Raw genomic sequence first — 21832 nt, 5'->3', positions numbered from 1 at the left:
ATCATTTTCTGTGATGTTACTCTAAGCAAGAAATCATTCTGCAATGAAAGGAATACTGAGGTTTATGGCCAAGGTCACAGTCTTTAAATTCTCCTGGATTTCCAAGGGGAGATAATTGTATCAATTATCAATTATATCAATGATTTCAACGATCCTACCTGGAAATGACCTATTTTTTTGTTCATTTGTTTTTTTCAATTTAGGGCTTAGCTTGTGAATGAATAAATAGGAATGAGATTATTGAAGTTTCTCTTCAAATTTTTAGTCATTTCATAATAAAATGACACATAGAAACAATATTTAAAAAGTATAGACTTCATTTGGCCTACTGTCATACACAATTCTGTTTTAAGTGTTCTCTGAAGGATACCCAGCTATATGGTTTGGCTAGTGAAACCAGCATTATAGACTCAACACTTAGAAGCCAATCCTTTCTCCTGAGCTCATAATTTAAGAACCATTCTAGTCACTTAATTAGTTTTAAAGATGTCTATACAGATGTAGCAAATGAACTCTTGATACTACCTACTTATTTCCATTTTATTTTTCTGTCAATTTGTAGTTGATATTTTCTGGGCATTTAGCTGAATTAATGGAAGAACTAATAGAAACTCAGAGGGACAAGCTACTCATGGTACGCAGCGATTAAAGGTCATCACCACTGAGATTGATAATTAAAATTAGCAGCATCCTTCATAAATCAAAGACCAGATTTACAGCTAACTCTCCATGCTGGCACTCTAGAATAAAGGGTGGAGATGGAAGGATTTAAGATCAGTCAGATACAATTCTACTCTCTTAAGTAAGGAAGCTCCATTTATTAATAGAGCTATCAATAGGGCTAACTGGCAGTCACTGGGATAGTCACATTACATACCACTTTTAAGTATCACAATGTCACTATTTGGTAGGAGTTATTACCTCCACTTTACAGATGAAAAAACTGAGGCTCAGAAAGGTTAAGTGACTTGTCATTCATTGCTGTGCATCTTGCTAAGGCATGTTGATGAGATGCATATGTAGGTCTTTTTGGCGCTCTGTTTCCTGCTATTTCCATTCTACCATGCTGTTTCCTAAAATATCTCTTATTGGTGAAGAAAATAATCAGGTATGGAAAAGACTAAAAGAGATATACACAAATTAGGAGCACAAGGTAACTAATTCTGAGTTGAGATCCTAGAGGCATTATAGGGGAACCAACATTTGATTTGGCTCTTAAAAAAAAAAAATGGTAGGACTGTGCCAGGTAGAAGGAAGGTAGTGAAGATGGATATGACAATAGAAGGTGGAAAGTTCCAGAGGCACGAAGGGGCATGGTAGGGGTGGGGAAAGTGGTAAGAGCTACAAAAAAAAAAAAAAAAAAAAAAAAATGCAGGTCATGGCCTTCTACACCGTGGGAAGGGCATATCCTGTGGGTAAGTGAGAGTCTACATGATAGTATGTAGCAAGGCCATGTATGGTAGGAAGGGTGGCCTAGAAGAGGCATCCTGCAAAGGGAGAGAGGTTTTCATCAAAGACGGGGAGGAACTGACCAAAGAGAGTAGACTCAAAAGGCAAGGCTGAGTGGACTAGATGGTACTTGGTGAGTGAATTCAAGAGTGGAGAAGAGTGGAGAGAAAAATGGGGAAGAACGCTTAGGGCATCCTCTCTGTCCAGTAGGTGCTGTGCTCAGCTTGCACACCATCTGCCTCACCGAAACCACGTAACAAGTCCATGAGAGGAGTATTGTTGTTATTCCCAGTCTACAGTGCAAAAAGTGAGGCTTAGAAGTCTCAGTCAGAGCTAGCAATTTGTGGAAAATCTGAAGGTAGGCTGGGTAACTGCATGGCCTTTGATTTTTTACTATTGCGTCCTTCAGCTCCTTGGAGGAGTCCACGGTTTTCATTTGCTAGGACAGGGCCTGGGAAGAGATGGAAATGTATATAAGAGAGCCCCATTGAGATCAACATGGTACATTTTGAGTTTAACTTTTCTATGTGATATCCAGGTGGAAGTATCTGGTTAAAGAATCCAAAAGTGGAGAACAGGAAACTAAAGGTGAAGAGGCAGCATTATTATAGAAAGTGGTTAAAACCCAGGGACCACAGAAGTTTGCTTGGTGGAAGGATATACATGAAAGTGAATGGTGATGAGGTTGGATGCTCTAAAGACTATGTTCCATTTGAAAATAAATAAGCACACACAGACATAGAACCTTCTAACAACACAGTCCTATAAACTCAAGCAGTCTTTATTTCCAGTTATGCCTTTTGTGACTTTTCGTTCTAGTGTGAGAAATAGTTCCTTGCCTGGCTTCTCAAAGTCATTGCCTCACTGGAGTGTGAAGAGTTGTTCTTTCCAAACTCTAGCTCCAGAGAGCCGTGGGCTCCTACAGACGGTCACCATTACTCATGTGCATAAACTTGTCAAAATTGGACCTCGAAACATTCACATCTTAAAATTGTTGTGAACAAATATGTTTTCAACTGGGAAGAACAATATTGTAAAAATTAGAAGCAAAATAGTTGGCTTCTTCCTAACTTGTCTCCTTCTCCTCCTGGGCTATCCACTCCATCCCCTACCTTTCCCAGCAGACCTGCAGACAGAATCCCAGATGACAACAGGACAGTAGGCCTGAGTGACAGAAACATGTCACTGAATGGCTCGCATGCTAGCCGTTCAACTGAGAGGGTCACGGTCACACCATCTCACTGCCTGCACTGCAGTGTGTTTGCTGGGGGGGTGAAGGCAAGGTCTGAGCGGATAGGAGGGGTTCCTGTGGCATAGAGTTGCAAGCATTGCTTCCCAACCTCCAAATGGCGTGAAGAACTGTTCTCGAAACCATGTAGCAGTTACCGAGACTCAGTCCCGAAGGTCAGATAGTTCATGGCATGACTAATTAAATGCTTTTACCATCTGCTCCCTCTAAAGTGCATTCCGCACAGGAGACATTCAACTGTGGGACTGACCAGGCAGACAATAAGCCTTGAGATGGGGCCTTTTATTTTTTCCCACAAAATCCAAAATTCTCTGTGTCAAGACACCTTCCTAAGAAAACTGAGTAGTGTCGGGGGAGGAATTTAAAGAGCAAATCAAAGGTTCCTGGTGATTCTACTGTATTTTATAAAACTATTTACATTTCTCTTTTGGTCATGGCGGGGTCTACTGGCACAAACAGCACAGCCACGAAGTATTCTTTTGACTTTAATAACTCATCTGATATATATTTATATATATTTATATATCTGCTCATCTTCATTTCCTCAGCAAAAGGGGAAATAAAAATATTGATCTATAAAATAAGCTGATGATAACACAATGCCAAAAATAGCTTATGTTAAGTGCAAGGAGTGAAGCTTGAAAGCAAGCTAAATTGCAACAACATATTGATTTAACATTTTAAATACAAGACTTGCAATAAAATAATTCTTGAGATATGCTTCCCATTTTTAGTTTACTTTTTAAAAACTACTCTCTATACACATATCCAGTTGTAACACTTGACAGTAGCATTATGGGGCATGATATAACTTTGGTACACATTGCAGATATGGATGGGTAATGTCTGTAAATGATATTCCTTCACCATTGTTAAAGCACTGTACAGCAGGGGACCAGCTACCCGATCCCACAGAATGTTCCCACCAGCACCCCGGAGCCCCCACCACATCCATCGGAGACAGTGGGAGGAAGCAGGCTCACTGGATCCATATTGTGTTTCCTCTCTCGGTTCTCCTGGGTTCCACTGTCAGCTCCCCAAACGTGGAGAAAAACTGCTCCATTTCTTTCTGAAGCATGTCATTTCTTTTCTCGGCATCTTCTTTCGCTCGCTCGGCATTTCGCATTTTGATTTCTATCATTGTGAACTTTTTCCTTTCTTGATCCAGTTCATCGTGGAGGCTCATCATCTCTGTTTCCAAAGTCAAGTTTCGCTGTTCTAAGCTATAGAAGGTGAGGGAAGGAACAAAGGATAAAGTGATGTCATTCACTTGAAATGTGATGGGGATGCAAATATTTTCAGAGCTCTATCTCTACAAGGCTTAGGAAATCATAATGGAGACTTTCAAATCAGTAAAGTAAGGTCTAATGATTTAAAAGATGTATTTTTATTCATTTGTTCATTCATTGATTCTGTCTGCTGGGATGATTTACTATCATTTTAACAAGACCCCCAGACCTCACTTGGAAGCACTTCGTTGTCATTTGATTGTGAATCAATGAATGTGAGCACAGAGAAGCTGGAGACTGATTATCAGGGAGCACAGAATGGCAGATGCGGGAGGAAACCCAAACCCCAGGGCTTCCTGCAGTCATTTCAGGGGAAGCTGGCTTTACTAAAAGAGAAGAGAAAATCTGATAAAGCTGGAAGAGAAGAGGACATCATATTTGCTTTTGGGCAAAGGAAAAATAATGATAGTGAGAATGTCATGGCTGGATAGCTCAAGTCTTTTCTGCCAGAAGTTACTAATCAAAATAAAAGTGGCATAGCAAAATTAGTATCAGAAGAAATAGATTTTTAGCAAAAAGCATTACGATAATTAAAGATGACCATGACTTAATGATAAAAGGACCAATTCATCAGGGAGATATGAACAACACTGAACTTTTATTCACCAAGTAGTCTAGCTTCACATTATTCAATATAAAATATAATAAAATTCTAAGGAGAAATTGATTAATCTATATTAATATGAGATTTTCCTTTTTCATAAATTATAGTACTGATAGAAATTAGAAGAAATGTAAAAGGTTGCAACAACTTGACCAACAGACTTGATCTATTAGTCATATATGGAATCCCAAACCAGTAAAAACACAATAGTTTTTACCAGGCCAAATAATTGATAATATAAACAAATTTCTCCTACCACAATACAGTAAGGTTAGAAACTAATTTTGGGGTTAAAAGAACATCAAACTCACACATTTAAAAGCTAAACAACACATTATCAGTGATAACTAAACAAAGTAAAGTATTATCTATCAATCTACCATCATCTGTATCATATATCTATGAATTTGTCTAACTTCAGTATTTATGGGATGGAGTTTAAAAGAAATTGAAAGATAAATGTATGACTGCAAATAGGAATGATCACAAATTAACTAGAACGGCTAACTCTTCCATTTCTGTGCCTCAGGCCCATGGCAGCTCGTCTGCCCCACTCTGCTATGGGCCTCTCCCTCCGGCTCTCAGGGGGGTAAGAATGCTACAGGAAGAGGGCTCACTGAGATGCCATTCTACTGGGAAGTTCCATTATTTTCTCAAAGTCTCTGAAGTGCACCATAGATCACAGAACATAAACAGGCCACCAATGTTCTCACAAATGAATGTGTACATCGGCAGCCATTCAGAATAGCTTTTTTCCTCTATTAATACAAGTTTAAAATGCTGTCTCTTGCTTCCCAGTGCTAAGTGCTAAGTTATCATCACGTATTGGCAGAAATTCAGAGTTCTGGTAGCCAATGATTCCAAAAACGACATTCAGAAATGAGCGTCGCCTTATAAGCGGACAGCATTTTTCTTCTTCCGTAAACCTCCTGTCACTTGGCATTATATAGAAAAATTCAAACCAAGTTTCTGTTCAGCAAGGTTTACTTTCTACTTTACTTACTACTTTCTAAGAAAGTCATTTTTCAACTTAATGTGTAAGTGGTACTTCAGTTTATATTTACTTTACCAAAGTTCTTGAAAATCTGTATCTTTTGGCCTGATAACTGACTGATGCATGGGAGACATATTAAAATGCACTGAAGCCAACTTTATGTATGAAGCAGCAGCGTGTGGCGTCTGGTGACATGGCAGCTTCTGAAGCAGGACAAAGACTGAGGCCCACTCCTAGGAGGACCCCAGAACACCCATGAAGGAGGAGGGCCACCAAGTCACACAGCCTGGAACTGGGGTAGAGACCACAGAGGGGCGGCTTCGTGCTGAACTGAGCCTTGAGCCTTCTACTTGAGAGTGAAATGCCCTCTTCACCTACACTACGCTGAGGGGAGAACATGAAGACCATCGGCTTTAGAATATCCGTAACCGTGGTGAAAATGTGGGGGAGGACATTATGGTTTCCGGCCCAAGGTGCCCAATGAGCCCTCGGCTCCACTCTCCATTCGCACCTCTCAAGTCCACAGAACACATGACAGTCGGGGGTGCTGTGAACACAGGACACTCGGCAAACACCCCTTATCCTGCTGCAGCTGCTTTCCTGGAGAAGTTGCTGGGCACACTCCTACCTTGGTCATCTTGTGAGAAGATGCAAACTGATATAAATTAGGAGTTAGCATAATCGCTTCCTTAGAAATCATAGCTTTTGCTCCCATTGAGCCTACAATTTCCCTTGTGCAGATGAACACACTTTATGTCACTGCTCTTCTCAAAAACATCCACGGATCCTAATCTCAGAACAAAAACCAGACTGAAAATGATCCCTAAGGTCCTATGTCGCCGGGCCCTGTTCCCCCTCTGAGCCCCCAGCCCAGCCCATCTCCTGGCATTTCCACTTGCTCTTCCCTCAGGGATCCGCACGGCTTCCTCTCTGACCACCCGGAAGGCCCTGCATGTGACCTGACACCTCACCGAAGCTTCTTACCCCTCTGCCCTGTTACTCTTCCGCTTAGCATCTGATCTACTTTCCTTCTTGATCTGTCTCTGCGGTGGAACGGAAGCGGGTTCCATGAGGGCTGAGTTTTCATCTATTTTATTCACCGCTGACCCCTCAAGGCCTGGCACGGAGCCCAGCAGACAGCAGACCCTCTCTCAACATCCGACGATTAAAATAACAAAAAATAGAGATGGAAACATTTACCCCAACCCCTCTTTCCAGCCCTTAACACAAACCTACACATTTAATAACAGAAGATAGAATGATGGAGCCACTATTCTGTGCCAGGGACAATGCTCAGTGATTTCTCATATGCTTTTAAGGTAAAAAATTACTCATATTTCCAGTTTTTCACAGTAAGAACCCGAAAGCTCACAGAGAAGTCTCCCCAAGTCCCACAGCTTACAAGTGGGGAAGCCTGGACTTGAACTCGTGTCTCTGGTTCTGGAACCAGCATGTTTAACCTCCCGTGTTAACCTGCCTTGTGGGAGGAGGTGGTTGCAGCCTTTCCGGCAGCTAGGCGCTCCGGATTTTCCTCACCTCTTTATCCTGGACTCATACTCTATCTTCTGTTTGGTCATCTCCTGCTTCAGGCTGGACACTAAACTGTGCAGTGCGCTGTGGTTGCTGGTGGTGTTGCCCACGAATGTCTCACTATTGTCGCTGCTGCTGGTGGCACGACTACTTCGACCTCCCACACTCCTCCGGTCACTCTTGTTTTCATAGTCCCCAGGGTGGGAGAGGTCGTCCTGCGGGGGCCCATCCAAAACAGGGTCCTCAAAATTAGCCCCGTAAAAGTCTTGCTCTGGGCAGGTGGTGGTGGAGGAGCGACAGGAGTTGGAATTCTCGGGGAGGGAGATTTCGCAGGAGGAGGTGGACCAGGTGGCACTGTCGACGCTCTGCTTGTCATCCAGGTTCATCATGGAGAACTGCTGATGGACGTTGTCATAGGTGGAGAGCCTGTTGTGCTGGCCTGACTCTCCCGCTTGCTCTTTCTGCTTGTTATCCCTCAGGGTCACGTAGCCATTGGGCAGCCAGCTCATACTGCGACCGTTCATGGGGTTCCCAAGTGTGTCGGGGTTCAAAATGCCCATTCGCACCGTACCGTTCTGGACACTGTGGGTGCCCATTTTGGTACCAGACCCCTTCAGGGAAGAGGTCCTTCTGGCCTGTAAGCTCCCATTGGGAGTGGTTTGGGTTTTCTCCAGACCTTCCACGTTACTGCTGCTGAAGGATCCGTTGGTGACTATCCCACTGCCCTTATTGAAGGCAGGATTCTTTTTGACCATGAGAGGGGGGCTCCTAGACACATCCAGCTTGTGAACACTGTTCCTTGGGCTGCTGGTTTTACTACCCGGTACAGCTGTGGGGGATCCGTTATCCATGCCGCTTCTCTGAGGAGACTCAGACTTGTCCCAAGAGCACCGCCTACCAGGACTGTCCTTGGTATTATTGTTCTCCTTGTTCTGTAGCTGACCCATGGTGGCTTTCTTCTGAATTTCATTGTTATTGTTACTCACTCCATCTTGGGGTTTGCTTTGCGGTTCTGCCTCTTTGGGGAAGAGGCGATCGTGTTTGCCAATCATCACGGACATCAACTGCTGGACCACCACAGTGCCTAGAATCACATAGGAAACACAGTAATACGAGTGAAATAGTTTTATTTCCCACTTCGAAAGTGACTCTTAAAGAACTACAATCGGATGAACATTCACCATTATTAGTAGTAGTGCTGAACTATATTCTTAATGATGATAATAGCAATAGAAGCTAAAAGTTCTTGAGCATTTACGTTTGCCACAAACCACACCAAGCACTTTATTTTTGTTAGTTGGGTTTTTTTTTAATTTTTTTTTAATTTTTTTTAAGATTTTATTTATTTATTTGACAGAGAAAGATCACAAGTAGGCAGAGAGGCAGACAGAGAGGAGGAAGCAGGCTCCCTGCTGAGCAGAGAGCCTGACGCGGGACTCGATCCCAGGACCCTGAGATCATGACCTGAGCCAAAGGCAGAGGCTTTAACCCACTGAGCCACCCAGGCACCCTATTTTTGTTAGTTGGGTTTTAAGACAAATATCTGAATAGGCGGTTATTATCATTGTATTGTAAATGTTAAGTAACTTGATGAAGGTCACAAAGCTATTAAGCAGCAGAATCAGGACTTCAAACCAGAGCTAGCTAGTTCCAGAGAATAGGCTTTTAATCGTTAGACACCATTTCCTGCAAGTTTGAGATTTATTTATGAGAAATCTTCCTTAGGAGGAGGTCAGTGTGATCTCTCGTCTGAGAGTTATCTCAAACCACCAAGATATTTTAGTGGCATTTCTTAGTGGAACCCTATAGGATCTCTGGTGGATATGCGGTCTGTCTTTCTAATGTAGAAAGATAAGTTCCATGTGACTTTTGTTCACTATTCAAAAGTTTCAAGGCATTTTAAGTGACATCAGCCAGAATGTTGTAATAAGGATCTCCAAAAATGCTCTTTTCTGTAAAAGCAACTGACAAAAGTATTCTGAATCAACATTTGTAGGGATCTGGAAATTAATTAAAGGCTTGTTACAGTCTGGAGAATTTTTACTAAAGAAAAATGGTTGGCTCTGTAAGAAACAGCAAGCTCTGTGGGGTTTTAACTTTGTCCCCATCCTCTTCTCCCTAGCTTTGCAGTAGCTTTGAAAACCAGTATCCCACAGTCACAGTGGGAACCAGCAGCTTGGCAGCCACTGCAATGGACAAAACAGAGTTGGAATTCCGAACTCCATTCCCAGAGTCCTGTCACTGCTCGACCTGTTTGTGGTTCCCTTGAAGACCCCCCCTTCCCAATACATGTCTTTATTTGATCTGACCAGGAATCTGACCAGCGTGAAGAGCATTTTTCTCAGGGGCATTTGTCAAAAATAATGAGGGCTCTTTCGTTTAACATCATGGCTGCCAGAAGCAGTGGAAAACAGTTGGGACAGACAACAGGCTAACCACAAGCGTAAAAGGAAAATCTGAGGAATGTGATTTCCATGGGGGCAGGGTTGGGGGGGGGGGGGGGTTGAAAAGCTTGGATCTATTCCTGGGAGTCTAGAAGACTACATGCATCTTTAGGGTTATGTACATGTCTACGGCTGTTTGCATGCTCAGGAACGAATTGAGAAGTCCCTAGTCTCTGCCCTCTGGTTAATCTTGAGGCTCTGCATGAGCCGAAACTGAAGGCTACTGCAGAATTGTGAACTACCTGACTGTCAAGGTTTGCATACATTTTTACCCTATGGTAAAAAACAAACAAACAAACAAACAAAAAAACCCAACTTATTGGCCTAGGCAATTTAAGGAAATCTTTGCCAATAATCAGTTGACAACCAACCAAACCAAGCATAGACATTAGTGGCCACATATGGCAAAGAATATAGACTTTATAGAATTAGTCCAGAAAAATCACTAGGCAAACAACAAACCTAAGGAAGGGAAGGACCTGATATCCAAAGTTCTCACATTATTATATTATTAAAAATGTCTTTTCAATGGAAATTATGAGACATGTAAAGAGTAAAGACATTATGGCCCATACTCAGGAAAAAAACCAAACTCTGAGGAAGCCCAGACAGTGTACTCACTAGACAAAGACTTTAAATCAGCTGTTTTAAATGTGTTCTAAAAACTAAAGGAAACCATGTCTAAAGAGACCAGATGAAAGTGAGAATAATGTCTCACCAAATAGACTTTATTTTCAATATAGAGACAGAAAGTATAAAAATGAACCAAACAGATATGCTAGAGTTGAAAATTATAATAACTGAAATGAAAAAAAATATCAGTAGAGGGAATCAAAAGCAGATACGAGCAGGCGGAAGAAAGAATTTTATACCTGAAAATAGGTCAATTGACGTTATCCGGTCCAAAAAACATAAAGGAAAAAAAAGGAAGAAAAATAAACAGCCTCACAGACTTGCCTGTGGGACACCATAAAGTATGCCAATGTATGCCTAATGGTAGTTCCTGAAGGAGAGTCCCATATGAGAAAGAATACTTAACGAAATATTTGCTGAAAATGTCCCAATTTGATGAAAAACATGATCTGTATATCCAAAAAGATCACCAAATTCCATGCTAGATAGATATCAAAGGATCCAAACCTAGACCCACTGTAGTCAAGCTGTCTTAAACCAAAAACAAAGAAGGACTCTTGAAAGGAGCAGAAAGAAGCAACTCATGTACAAGGGATCCTTAGTAAGATTAACAGCTGATTTCTCATTGCCAGAAGGTAATGTGATAAGATATTCAAAATGCTGAAAGACTGTCAAGCAAGAATTCTATATCCAACAAACCTATGCTTCGAAATGGAGGGGAAATAAAGACATTGCTAGATAAACAAAAACTGAGAGAATCTGTTACTACCAAACCTGCTCTACAAGAAACAACAAAGCATTAGGTAGGACATTTTAAATGATGAAAAGTCCTATGAGGAAGAAAATAATTCTCTTACACAGATGAAAATACCATGGTTTCTATATGATTCTCGTATCTTCACTATGCACTGTAAAGGATGAATTAGAAATGAGTATAAATCTCAGACAGCAAAAATAACTCAAGACAAAAAGGATAAAAAAGTTAATCCATTATTAAAAGCAGTAATTTATTAAAAAAATTAATGGACTTATCAGGTTTTATGGAATACTAGCTGAAATCTCAAAGTATATTTTCACATATTCCTCACTGCCTTCCAAGGTGAGCCCCCATCCCTTAAAACTGGCTGTCACCATTAAGTAGGCTTCTCAAGTAGTTTCCTAACTTGGAGTCCCTTCCCCCTCAATAACTCAAGAAACTCCTTAAGTATTCATTTATTCATGTACCCACAATAAACAGTATAGGCTAATGCAGACATCAATCATCTTTGCTTTGACTTGAAATATACTAATTTGATGTATTAACTGGGTTTATATGATGTTGCTCTTAGGAATAGTCTCCAGGAAATAGACACAGCAAAACAATTTAAATTCCAGTTAGTAAGTGTACTTTCTTTTTTTTTTTTTTAAAGACTTTATTTATTTATCTGACAGACAGAGATCAGAAGTAGTCAGAGAGGCAGGCAGAGGGAGGGGAAGGGAAGCAGGATCCCAGCTGAGCAGAGAGCCTGATGCAGGGCTCGAACCCAGGACTCTGGGATCATGACCTGAGCTGAAGGCAGAAGCTTTAACCCACTGAGCCACCCAGGTGCCCCGTAAGTGTACTTTCTATACAAAATACTTAAATTGAGATTTGGTGGGGAAAACGATGACAAGGGCTTTGACAATGCAGATTTCTACCGGAAACAGCTACTAACTGGCTAGCTGTCAGAGAGTAGAGGCCTGATCTGGCTGGGGTGAGGCCACTCTTTAGCTTAAAGCAACATGTTGGCAAAATCTGACTCTGAATGTAATTCAAAATCAAATTCTGAATATGAAAAAATGTGTTAAATCCATCTATATCCTGCATACTTCTGTGATAATCCAAAACCTAACAGTACATTTAGATCCCAAATCTTCAATGTGCCAGGTCTGATTCTGGGTCAGTGTTGCTCAAACATTAGAGTTCGTTCAAATTACCTGGACATTCTATTAAAATGTTTTGGGTAGGGCATGAGATTGTACATTTCTAACCAGCTCCCAGATGACATCAGCAGTAATCCAACCTGTCCCCTTCTCAGCAGCAGCACCCACCCCCCTCCCCAGTGAGGGAAGACAGGTTTGTCTGGAGCAGCAGGAGGAAATAAAATTCTCCAGGTGGAGATGGAAGGGTCTGGTTCAGATTCTAATATCACCTGGGAGCTTCAGACTTGCAGGACTCACTGAAGACCTTCTCAATCAGGGAACGTGCACGTTAATAAGATCTCCAGGTGGTTCCTATGTATGTTGGAGTTGGAGAAACAGTGATTTAGGTGGAGATGTTTCACTTACATCTTTCAAATTAAGTTTCTCAAAAGGCTGTGAGATAGGACTTAAAATTTTTCAGAAGAGAAAATTGAGGTTTAGAGAAGTTAAGCTGTTTGCTCAAGGCCACCGAGATGATAAATGACCAGGGTGAAATGTCATACTTTGTCTTTTTACTCCAAAGCATGCCCTCATTCTATGATGTTTCAGCTGTTGGAATTTAAGCTGTAGCAGCAACGAGTAAGTTTGGGGTTGTTCTAAGTAAGAAACTAAATAAAAGACATCTATGTATTGAATCAGAGTTGCGGAAGAAAAAGGACTCAAAAAATGAATGGTATTATATATCCATCTTTCCTTTTTTAGCCACCTCTGAATTTGTCATCCTATTTTCTGTGCATGTAGGAGTGAATCCGATGGAAAGATTTTAGTATAGTTAAAATGGCTGTCAACACTGTCGTTTATGCACTGTTTGAAGACATGGTACTTAGTCCTATTGTATTATTTGCTCATATGACAGACACACTTTCAAATATTAGCCACCTCGATTATATATGCCTCCGTCTAGTACTTTGGGAAAATGGAGCTTCCTCCCATCACTAGAATATTAGCATCTAAAGCATCAGTGCTTCTCACCAGAGCTGTGAACTATGCAGGGCATTTAATTAATTGAAGAGTGACATTCCCAAGATCTCCATGACAAGTCTGTGAACAGTCATGACAAGTTACCTGCCATAATTATAGAGTGACTGTCAGGGCCCTAGTGATCTAGAAATCTCTTTCTTCTACCTTGGGAGGCTTTGCTTTCATCTAGTATCCAGGATAATCAATGGCAATAGTTCTTGCAAAGGGATTTTCTTTCAATTTTTATATCTTTTTAGAACAGACTAGCTTAGTAATGATGAAGTATGTGTCACTATATACTCTTTTTTTTTACTTTTTATTTCCTTCTCTCTGTCATTCTCTTCCTTGGGCTGCTAATGAAAAGCTTGAAGCCCAAATAATGAGGTCAGAGTGGTTATGATCACCAGCCCATTCTGAAGAGTCCAAGCAGATTCGGGGGTCCCACTGTGCTATGTGGATCCTGAACTTCCCCTCACCTGTACACATTTATAAAGGATGAATTTAAATACCACTTTATAGGCACTTCATCACAAGAATTGGATAAGAATTCAATTTTCCTTTAAAGGTACCTAGGCACTTAAAAATACACGTACCTATCAGGTGTATGTGACAGCCATCTACGAAACATAGTTTCAATTTGTGTTTTTGCAATGACTAACCTTATACATGTGTCATTTTGTACATGTACAGATGTCTGTAAGTTATATAACGAATTTTGACAAACGACAGTCCTGGAAACACCATCTAATCATGAAATAGGCAATTCCCTTGTGCCTGTTTGTAGCCAATTCCGTATCACCACCTTCGAACCATGGTAATCACTGATCTGCTTTCTAACACTGTAGTTTTTCTTTTTCTAGAACTTCATATAAATGGAATTATACAGTATGAAGTCTTTTGTGTCTAGGCATTATTCACTGAGTGTAATACTTTTGAGATTTATCCATATTATTGGATGTATCAATAGTTCATTATTTTTATTGCTGGGTAGTATTCCATTTTATGAATTTTCCAGAAATTGTTTATCTAGTCACTGATTGATGGACAACTGGTCTGATTTCAGATTGGAGCTATTATGAAATAAAGTTGATATGAACATTTGACTAGAATTTTGGGTGAACATGTATTTTCTTTATATGGGGCTAAATACTTAGCACACTTCTCTCTGTTGGGTCTTATGGCTAATAAGTAATTAAGTTTTTAAGAAGCTACCCAACTCTGCAAAATGGATCTAACATTTTGTATTTCTACCAGCCAAGCCTAGTATTTTAAGTCTTAATTTTATACTTTGTAGAGGATGTGAAGTGGTAGCTCATTATAGCTTAAATTTGCATTCCTGTAATGACTAAAAATACTGAGCTTCTTTCCATGTGTTATTTGCTATTTATTTATCTCTGATGAAATGTCTAATTCAGATCTTTCACTCATCCCCGCCCCCCCCCTCCACTGGCTACACTGTCCTATTATTTGTGTGAGTTATTTATATACCTTTAAAACAAATTCTTTAATCAGATATTTGATTCACAATATATTCCTCATTTCTACGGCTTGCCTTTTTGTTCTCTTAAGGATATCTTTTGAAGAGCAAAAGTTTTAATTTTGATGAAGCCCAAATTCTCAATTTTTTTTTTATGGTTAGAGTTTTTTGTGTCCTAGTAAGTCTTTGACTAACTCAAAGCCATAAGGTTTTTTCTCCTGTATCTTCCTCCCTAAGTTTTATGCTTTTAGTTCTTACATTTAGGTCTATGGTCCATTTCAAGTTAATTTTCTGAGTGATGTGCAGTAAGGATAGAGGATTTCTTAAAACATATGAAATTTTTCCAGTATCATTTGTTGAAATGACTATCCCTTTCCCACTGAACTAACTTGGCACATACGTCAAAAACAAATGATGACATGTGTAGGTCTATTTCTCGACTCTGTTCTATTACACTGATCTATATGTCCATCTTTATGTTGATACCACACTACCTTGACTATTTGTAGCATTGTAGTTAAGTCTTAAATCAAGTAGTGTATTTCAACTTTCTTTTTCCCTTTCAAATTGCTTTGACTATTCTGGATAATTTTTATTTCCATGTAAGGTTTACAATCAGATTGTCAATTTCTACAAATAAATTTTTTCTCTGATATTTTTGAGAATTAGGTTGAGACTATAGGTAAACTTTAGGAAAATTAATAGCTTATTGATTTTGACTATTCTAATTGATGAACACAGTATATTTCCCCATTTATATAGTTTTTTAAATAAATGTTTAGTAGTCTTCAGGATATATGTCTTGTGCATATTTTCTTAAACTTATCCCTAATTTTTGATATTTGTAAGTGTTGTTCTAAAATTATATTTTTATTTCAATTGCCATCAATGTTATTGCATAGAAATAAAATGAATTTTTATAAACTGACACTGTCTCATATGACCTTGGTAAGTTCACTTATTAGTTATAATAACTTTCCTTGTAGACTTCCTAGCATTTCCTACATGAGTTATCATCTTGTCTGTGAATAAACAGAGGTTTACAACTTCCTAATTTGTGTGTCTTTAATTCCTTCTCAATACTTTCTTGTACTGGCTAGGATTTCTAGTACAGCTGAAGTGCCGGAAGTAGGCAATCTTACCTTATGCTCAATCTTAGGGGGGAAAGCAGTCCATCTTTCACCATTAAGTACAATATTATAACTAAATTTTTTTTACAGATGACCTTTGTTAGGTTCCTTTTATTTCTAATTTGCTGACAGCCTTTATCATGAGTGGTGTTAGATTTTGTAAAATACCTTTTTTACATCCAAGGAGAGGATTAAAAAAAATTTGTCTGTTAATATGGTGAATTGCATTGATTTTAAATAGCTATCCAAGTTGGCCTTCCTGGGATTAAAACCCACTGGGTTTGGTTTATTATCCTTTTTATATGTTCCTGAAGTCAGGATATTAGGGCCAAAGACATTAAAAAATATCAAATAAAATAAGAGTAAAGGTTAAATATAATGCCTAAGAAATCTATTTGGTTGTTAAAACTATCAAGAAATGCAAGGAAGTGATTAATACAAATGTTTATATAGTAAAATAGAGTTATAAGTGAGTGTGGGAGTAAGATGGAGTAATAGGACACAGAAAAGGACTTTGAGATGCTTAAAAAAGTTATATTTCTTGACCTGGGTGGTGATTTCTAGAGTATTTGTCTTATATAACTTCATTACGATGTGTATGTATGTGCATTATTGGTGGTTTTCATTATCATATGCATTCAAATTTTTAAAAAATATTTTATTTATTTGACAGAGAGAGAGAGAGAGACAGCGAGAGAGGGAACACAAGCAGGGGGAGTGGGAGAGGGAGAAGCAGGCTTCCCACTGAGCAAAGAGCCTGATTCGGGGCTCCATACCAGGACCCTGGGATCATGACCCAAGCTGAAGGCAGATGCTTAGCCAACTGAGCCACCCAGGGACCCCCATATACATTCTATTTCATATTTTTAAAAGTTTTAGAAAACCATAGACTAAAGGATCTGTAAGCTTCTTATAGCTTCACATTTTATTCGTCTAATGTCTGCTAAACTCTTCCAAAAGAAATTAAGTTTTCGGGACCAACTAACTTACTGCCCCAAATCTGGTGTTCAGTTGATATTGCCCTAAATATCTGATAAGGAAATGAAGCTGAGTTGATGCAGGCAAACTCTTAAAGCTTTCCTTCTGTCTCATTAGACATAGAGGAGAGATGCCTGGGTGGCTTAGTGGGTTAAAGCCTCTGCCTTCGGCTCAGGTCATGATCTCAGGGTCCTGGGATTGAGCCCCACATTGGGCTCTCTGCTCAGCAGGGATCCTGCTTCCTCCTCTCTCTCTGCCTGCCTCTCTGCCTACTTGTTATATCTCTCTGTCAAATAAATAAATAAAATCTTAAAAAAAAAAGACATAGAGGAATGCAAATCTTAGAATTTTCAAGAAAAGAACAGTATCACGAGTATATTTTGTTCTAAATAAGCTCAGAGTAAAAATGAATTCTCATTCTTTCTTCTTCCCTCTTCCTTATTAAATTCTTAAATGTTCAGTTAGTCCAGTTTTTAGAAAACAACAATACTACTAACGGCCATAGACAGGAAAGGTATTCAAGCAGTAAGTCCTGCTGGAAACAAACAGAAATAGAAGTTCCTTGTGGAAAATAATTTGAAGCATTTTATCATCTAGAAAACAATTCATAATTTCAAACCACAGTTTAATAAGCAGCATTATCTTACAGAAGACCATCTTTTTCTATTTCTTGAAATCAGTCAAATAAAACCAAAGTTAATAAAAATATATTAACTTAATATGTACTGGCTAGAATGTTTTAAGTATCATCTGGAGTTCCTCTGTCATAATGGTGGTTAGGATGGCTTTTTATGTACCTGACAATATTCTAGGTACTTTATGTACATTAATTCATTTAAAATTTTTGAATAAAGTTTTACATATGGAAAAAATATTAAAATAGTTACTTAGTAAATTTTCTGAAAATTGCATGAGGCTCAAAAAGTGAACTAAATTTTTCTAGTTCCTGCATAATACTTCACAGCTGATTTGTTCTTACAAGGCTACTGAGGAATCTTTTAGTAAATTATTACGTGTAGTAAACTAAAAAAAAATGCCCGACTCCCAAAGAGAAGATTTTTGCCCTTGAAGAACTGGAGTCAATAAATGAAGTTACATTCTCACCAAAATACTAGCCAATAGGATCCAACAGTACATTAAAAGGATTATTTACCATGACCAAGTGGGATTTATTCCAGGGCTGCAAGGTTGGTTCAACATCCGCAAATCAATCAATGCGATACAATACATTAATAAAAGAAAGAACAAGAAAAAAAAAGAACAAGAACAAGAACCATATGATACTCTCAATAGATGCTGAAAAAGCATTTTACAAAGTACAGCATCCTTTCTTGATCAAAACTCTTCAAAGTGTAAGGATAGAGGGTACACACCTCAGTATCATCAAAGCCATCTATGAAAAACCCACAGCGAATGTCATTTCCAATGGGGAAAAACTGAGAGCTTTTCTGCTAAGGTCAGGAACACGGCAGGGATGTCCATTTTCACCACTGCTATTCAACATAGTACTAGAAGTTCTAGCCTCAGCAATCAGACAATAAAAAGAAATTAAAGGCATCCAAATTGGCAAATAAGAAGTCAAGCTATCACTCTTTGCAGATGATATGATACTTTATGTGGAAAACCCAAAAGACTCCACTCCAAATCTGCTAGAACTTGTACAGGAATTCAGTAAAGTGTCAGGATATAAAATCAATGCACAGAAATCAGGTGCATTTCTATACACCAAAAACAAGACAGAAGAACGAAATTTAAGGAATCAATCCCATTTACAATTGCACCGAAAACCATAAGATACCTAGGAATAAACCTAACCAAAGAGGCAAAGAGTCTGTACTCAGAAAACTATAAAGCACTCATGAAAGAAATTGAGGAGGACACAAAGAAATAGAAAAATGTTCCACGCTTATGGAATGGAAGAACAAATATTGTGAAAATGTCTATGCTACCTAAAGCAATCTATATGTTTAATGCAATCACTATCAAAATAGCATCAATGTTTTTCAAAGAAATGGAACAAATAATCCTAAAATTTATATGGAACCAGAAAAGACCTCGAATAGCCGGAGGAATGTTGAAAAAGAAAGCCAAAGTTGGTGGCATCACACTTCCAGACTTTAAGCTCTATTACAAAGCTGTCATCATCAAGACAGTATGGTACTGCCACAGAAACAGACACATAGATCAATGGAATAGAATAGAGAGCCCAGAAATACACCCTCAACTCTATGGTCAACTTATCTTCAACAAAGCAGGAAAGAATGTCCAATGGGAAAAAGACAGTCTCTTCAACAAATGGGTGTTGGGAAAATTGGATAGCCACATGCAGAAGAATGAAACTGGACCATTTCCTTACACCACACACAAAAATAGACTCCAAACAGATGTAAGACCTCAGTGTGAGAAAGGAGCCCATCAAAATCCTTGAGGATAACACTGGCAGCAATCTCTTCAACCTCAACCACAGCAACTTCTTCCTAGAAACATCACCAAAGGCAAGGGAAGCAAGGGCAAAAATAAACTATTGGGACTTCATCAAGATCAAAAGCTTTTGCACAGCAAAGGAAACAGTCAACAAAACCAAAAGACAACTGACAGAATGGGAGAAGATATTTGCAAACGACTTACCAGATAAAGGGCTAGTATCCAATATCTATGAAGAACTTACCAAACTCAACACCCAAAGAACAAAGAATCCAATCAAGAAATGGGCAGAGGACAGGAACAGACATTGCTGCAAAGAAGACATCCAGATGGCCAACAGACACATGAAAAAGGGCTCCACATCACTTGGAATCAGGGAAATACAAATCAAAACCACAATGAGATACCATCTCACACCAGTCAGAATGGCCAAAATTAACAAGTCAAGAAAGGACACATGCTGGTGAGGATGCAGAGAAAGGGGAACCCTCTTACACTGTTGGTGGGAATGTAAGCTGGTGCAGCCCCTCTAGAAAACAGCATGGTTTTCCTCAAAAAGTTGAAAATAGAGCTACCCTATGACCCAGCAATTGCACCACTGGGTATTTACACTAAAGATACAAATGTAGTGATCCGAAGGGGCACGTCCACTCGAATGTTTATAGCAGCAATGTCCACAACAGCCAAACTATTGAAAGAACCTAGATGTTCATCAACAGATGAATGGATATAGAAGATGTGGTCTATATATACAATGGAATACTATGCAGCCATCAAAAGAAATGAAATCTTGCCATTTGCAACAACGTGGATGGAACTAGAGGGTATTATGCTTAGCAAAATAAGTCAATCAGAGAAAGACAGTTATCATATGATCTCCCTGATATGAGGAATTTGAGAGGCAATGTGGGAGGTTTGTGGGGTAGGGAAGGAAAAAATGAAACAAGATGGGATTGGGAGGGAGACAAACCATAAGAGACTCTTAATATCACAAAACAAACTGAGGGTTGCTGGCAGGGAGAAGGGGAGGGAGAGGGTGGTTGCGTTACGGACACTGGGGAGAGTATGTGCTATGGTGAGTGCTGTGAAGTGTGTAAGCCTGACAATTCACAGACCTGTACCCCTGGGGCTAATAATACATTATATATTAATTTAAAAAATAAATAAATGGAAAAAAAAGTAAATGGAGTTACCATAGAGTTACTTATTTCTCTAGTTTCCTTAGAAGAGAAAAGGTTCAGACCAACCAAAAGAGAGCTGATTGGGAGTGCCTCCTGGCTTAGTCAGCATTGCATATGACTCTTGATCTTGGGTTGTGAGTTTGAGCTCCACATTGGGTATAGAGACTATAAATAAGTAAACTTTAGAAAAAAAACAAAACAAACAAACAAAAGACAGTTGATTGTTCTCTTGATGAGGATGTAAGGTAATCATTTACTTACCCTCCATGATAGTCAAAGGATCTTCCACTTTGGGACGCAAGATATTAGGGCCAAAGACAGTGGCCAAGTTCTGCACACTCATTTTGTTAACTCCAGAATAGGACTGTACTTCATCCAAGAACCTGTCAATAAATACAATTATGAAGACAAAATTATTTAGAAATTCAAACATCTCTCAGTCAAATGTGGGGAAAATATATTGCAAATGATTAAGGATCAAACTTGAATCATTCAAATATCATCTCTGGCCTGGCTTAGTTTCCTCTTTCAATCACAGAAACAGGTGTATTTGGATAATGCTAATATGAACAAGAGATTCAAGAATATGGATTTTCTTCCAACCCTTATATAAAAATTCAATTTATATGTGTATTCAATTTGAGAACTATAAAAAAGATCATCTGTATATCCTGTATTTCAGAGAGGAGGAATCAACCCTCTTTATTGAGTAATTTGTGAGCTTCAAATTTATAGTCTATTAAAAAATGATATCAAACATGGTTTAAATTAAAACTTTAATTCTACTGATATGAAAAATTATAAGCACATTTTTTCAACTTATTAGGTGCTAAAGATTAAGGGGCGTGAATTAGACTTTCCTCAAATGATTTCAGTAAGAAGGATTGTTTTTGTAGTCTTTCAGCCTTTTTTCATTCCCCACCCTCTCTTCATTTCTAGATTTTATGGTTTACTAATTGTACTGATGAAACAAAGAGGAAGTGATGAAAAATTAAAAAAGAACTCATTTTTTTTTCATTCGGTTTTATTTACTTATTTATTTTTATTTCAAAATTTTATTTGAATTCTAGTTAATATATGAGTAGGATTTAGTGATTCATCAATTACTTTAACACCCAGTGCTCATCAAAATAAGTGCCTTCCTTAATACCCATCACCCATTGAGCCCATCGCCCACCCAACTCCCTTCCATCAACCCTCAGTTTGTTCTCTATGGTTAAGAGTCTCTTACGGTTTGCTTCTCTCTCTCTCTCTCTCTTTTTTCCGCTTTCCCCTATGTTCATCTGTTTGGTTTCTTAAATTCCATACATGACTGAAAACATATGGCATTTATCTTTCTCTGATTTATTTCACTTAACATAGAATGGATAAAGAAGATGTGTGTGTGCGTGTGTGTGACCTGGAATATTACTCAGCCATCAAAAAGAATGAAATCTTGCCATTTACAACAACATGGATGAAACTAGACTGCATTATGCTAAGCAAAATAAGAGAACTTAATTATTATTTAAAATAATATATTTTAGGTGTCAGACATTGCACTAACTTA

At 38.8% G+C, this 21832-nt stretch overlaps 1 protein-coding gene across 3 annotated transcripts in view; it reads right to left on the bottom strand.

Moving 5' to 3' along the window:
- Window positions 1–2209: 2209 nt before the first annotated feature.
- The window catches only part of ARHGAP24 (Rho GTPase activating protein 24), a 506918-nt gene continuing 487295 nt past the window's right edge, over window positions 2210–21832 (bottom strand). For all 3 annotated transcript variants that reach the window (XM_080797451.1, XM_080797453.1, XM_080797452.1), the window contains 3 exons: window positions 20545–20666; window positions 7122–8199; window positions 2210–3921 (listed from right to left, as the gene is read on the bottom strand). In XM_080797451.1, the coding sequence (XP_080653577.1) occupies window positions 3678–3921; window positions 7122–8199; window positions 20545–20666 (1444 nt within the window). In that variant the 3' untranslated portion in view covers window positions 2210–3677. The remainder of the gene's footprint in view (window positions 3922–7121; window positions 8200–20544; window positions 20667–21832) is intronic.

This window comes from Martes martes (genome assembly GCF_963455335.1).
Source record: "Martes martes genome assembly, chromosome: 2".
Taxonomy (NCBI): Eukaryota; Metazoa; Chordata; class Mammalia; order Carnivora; family Mustelidae; genus Martes; species Martes martes.
The sequence above is the reverse complement of the archived record's forward strand: the minus strand, read 5'-3'. Positions and strand labels throughout refer to the sequence as shown.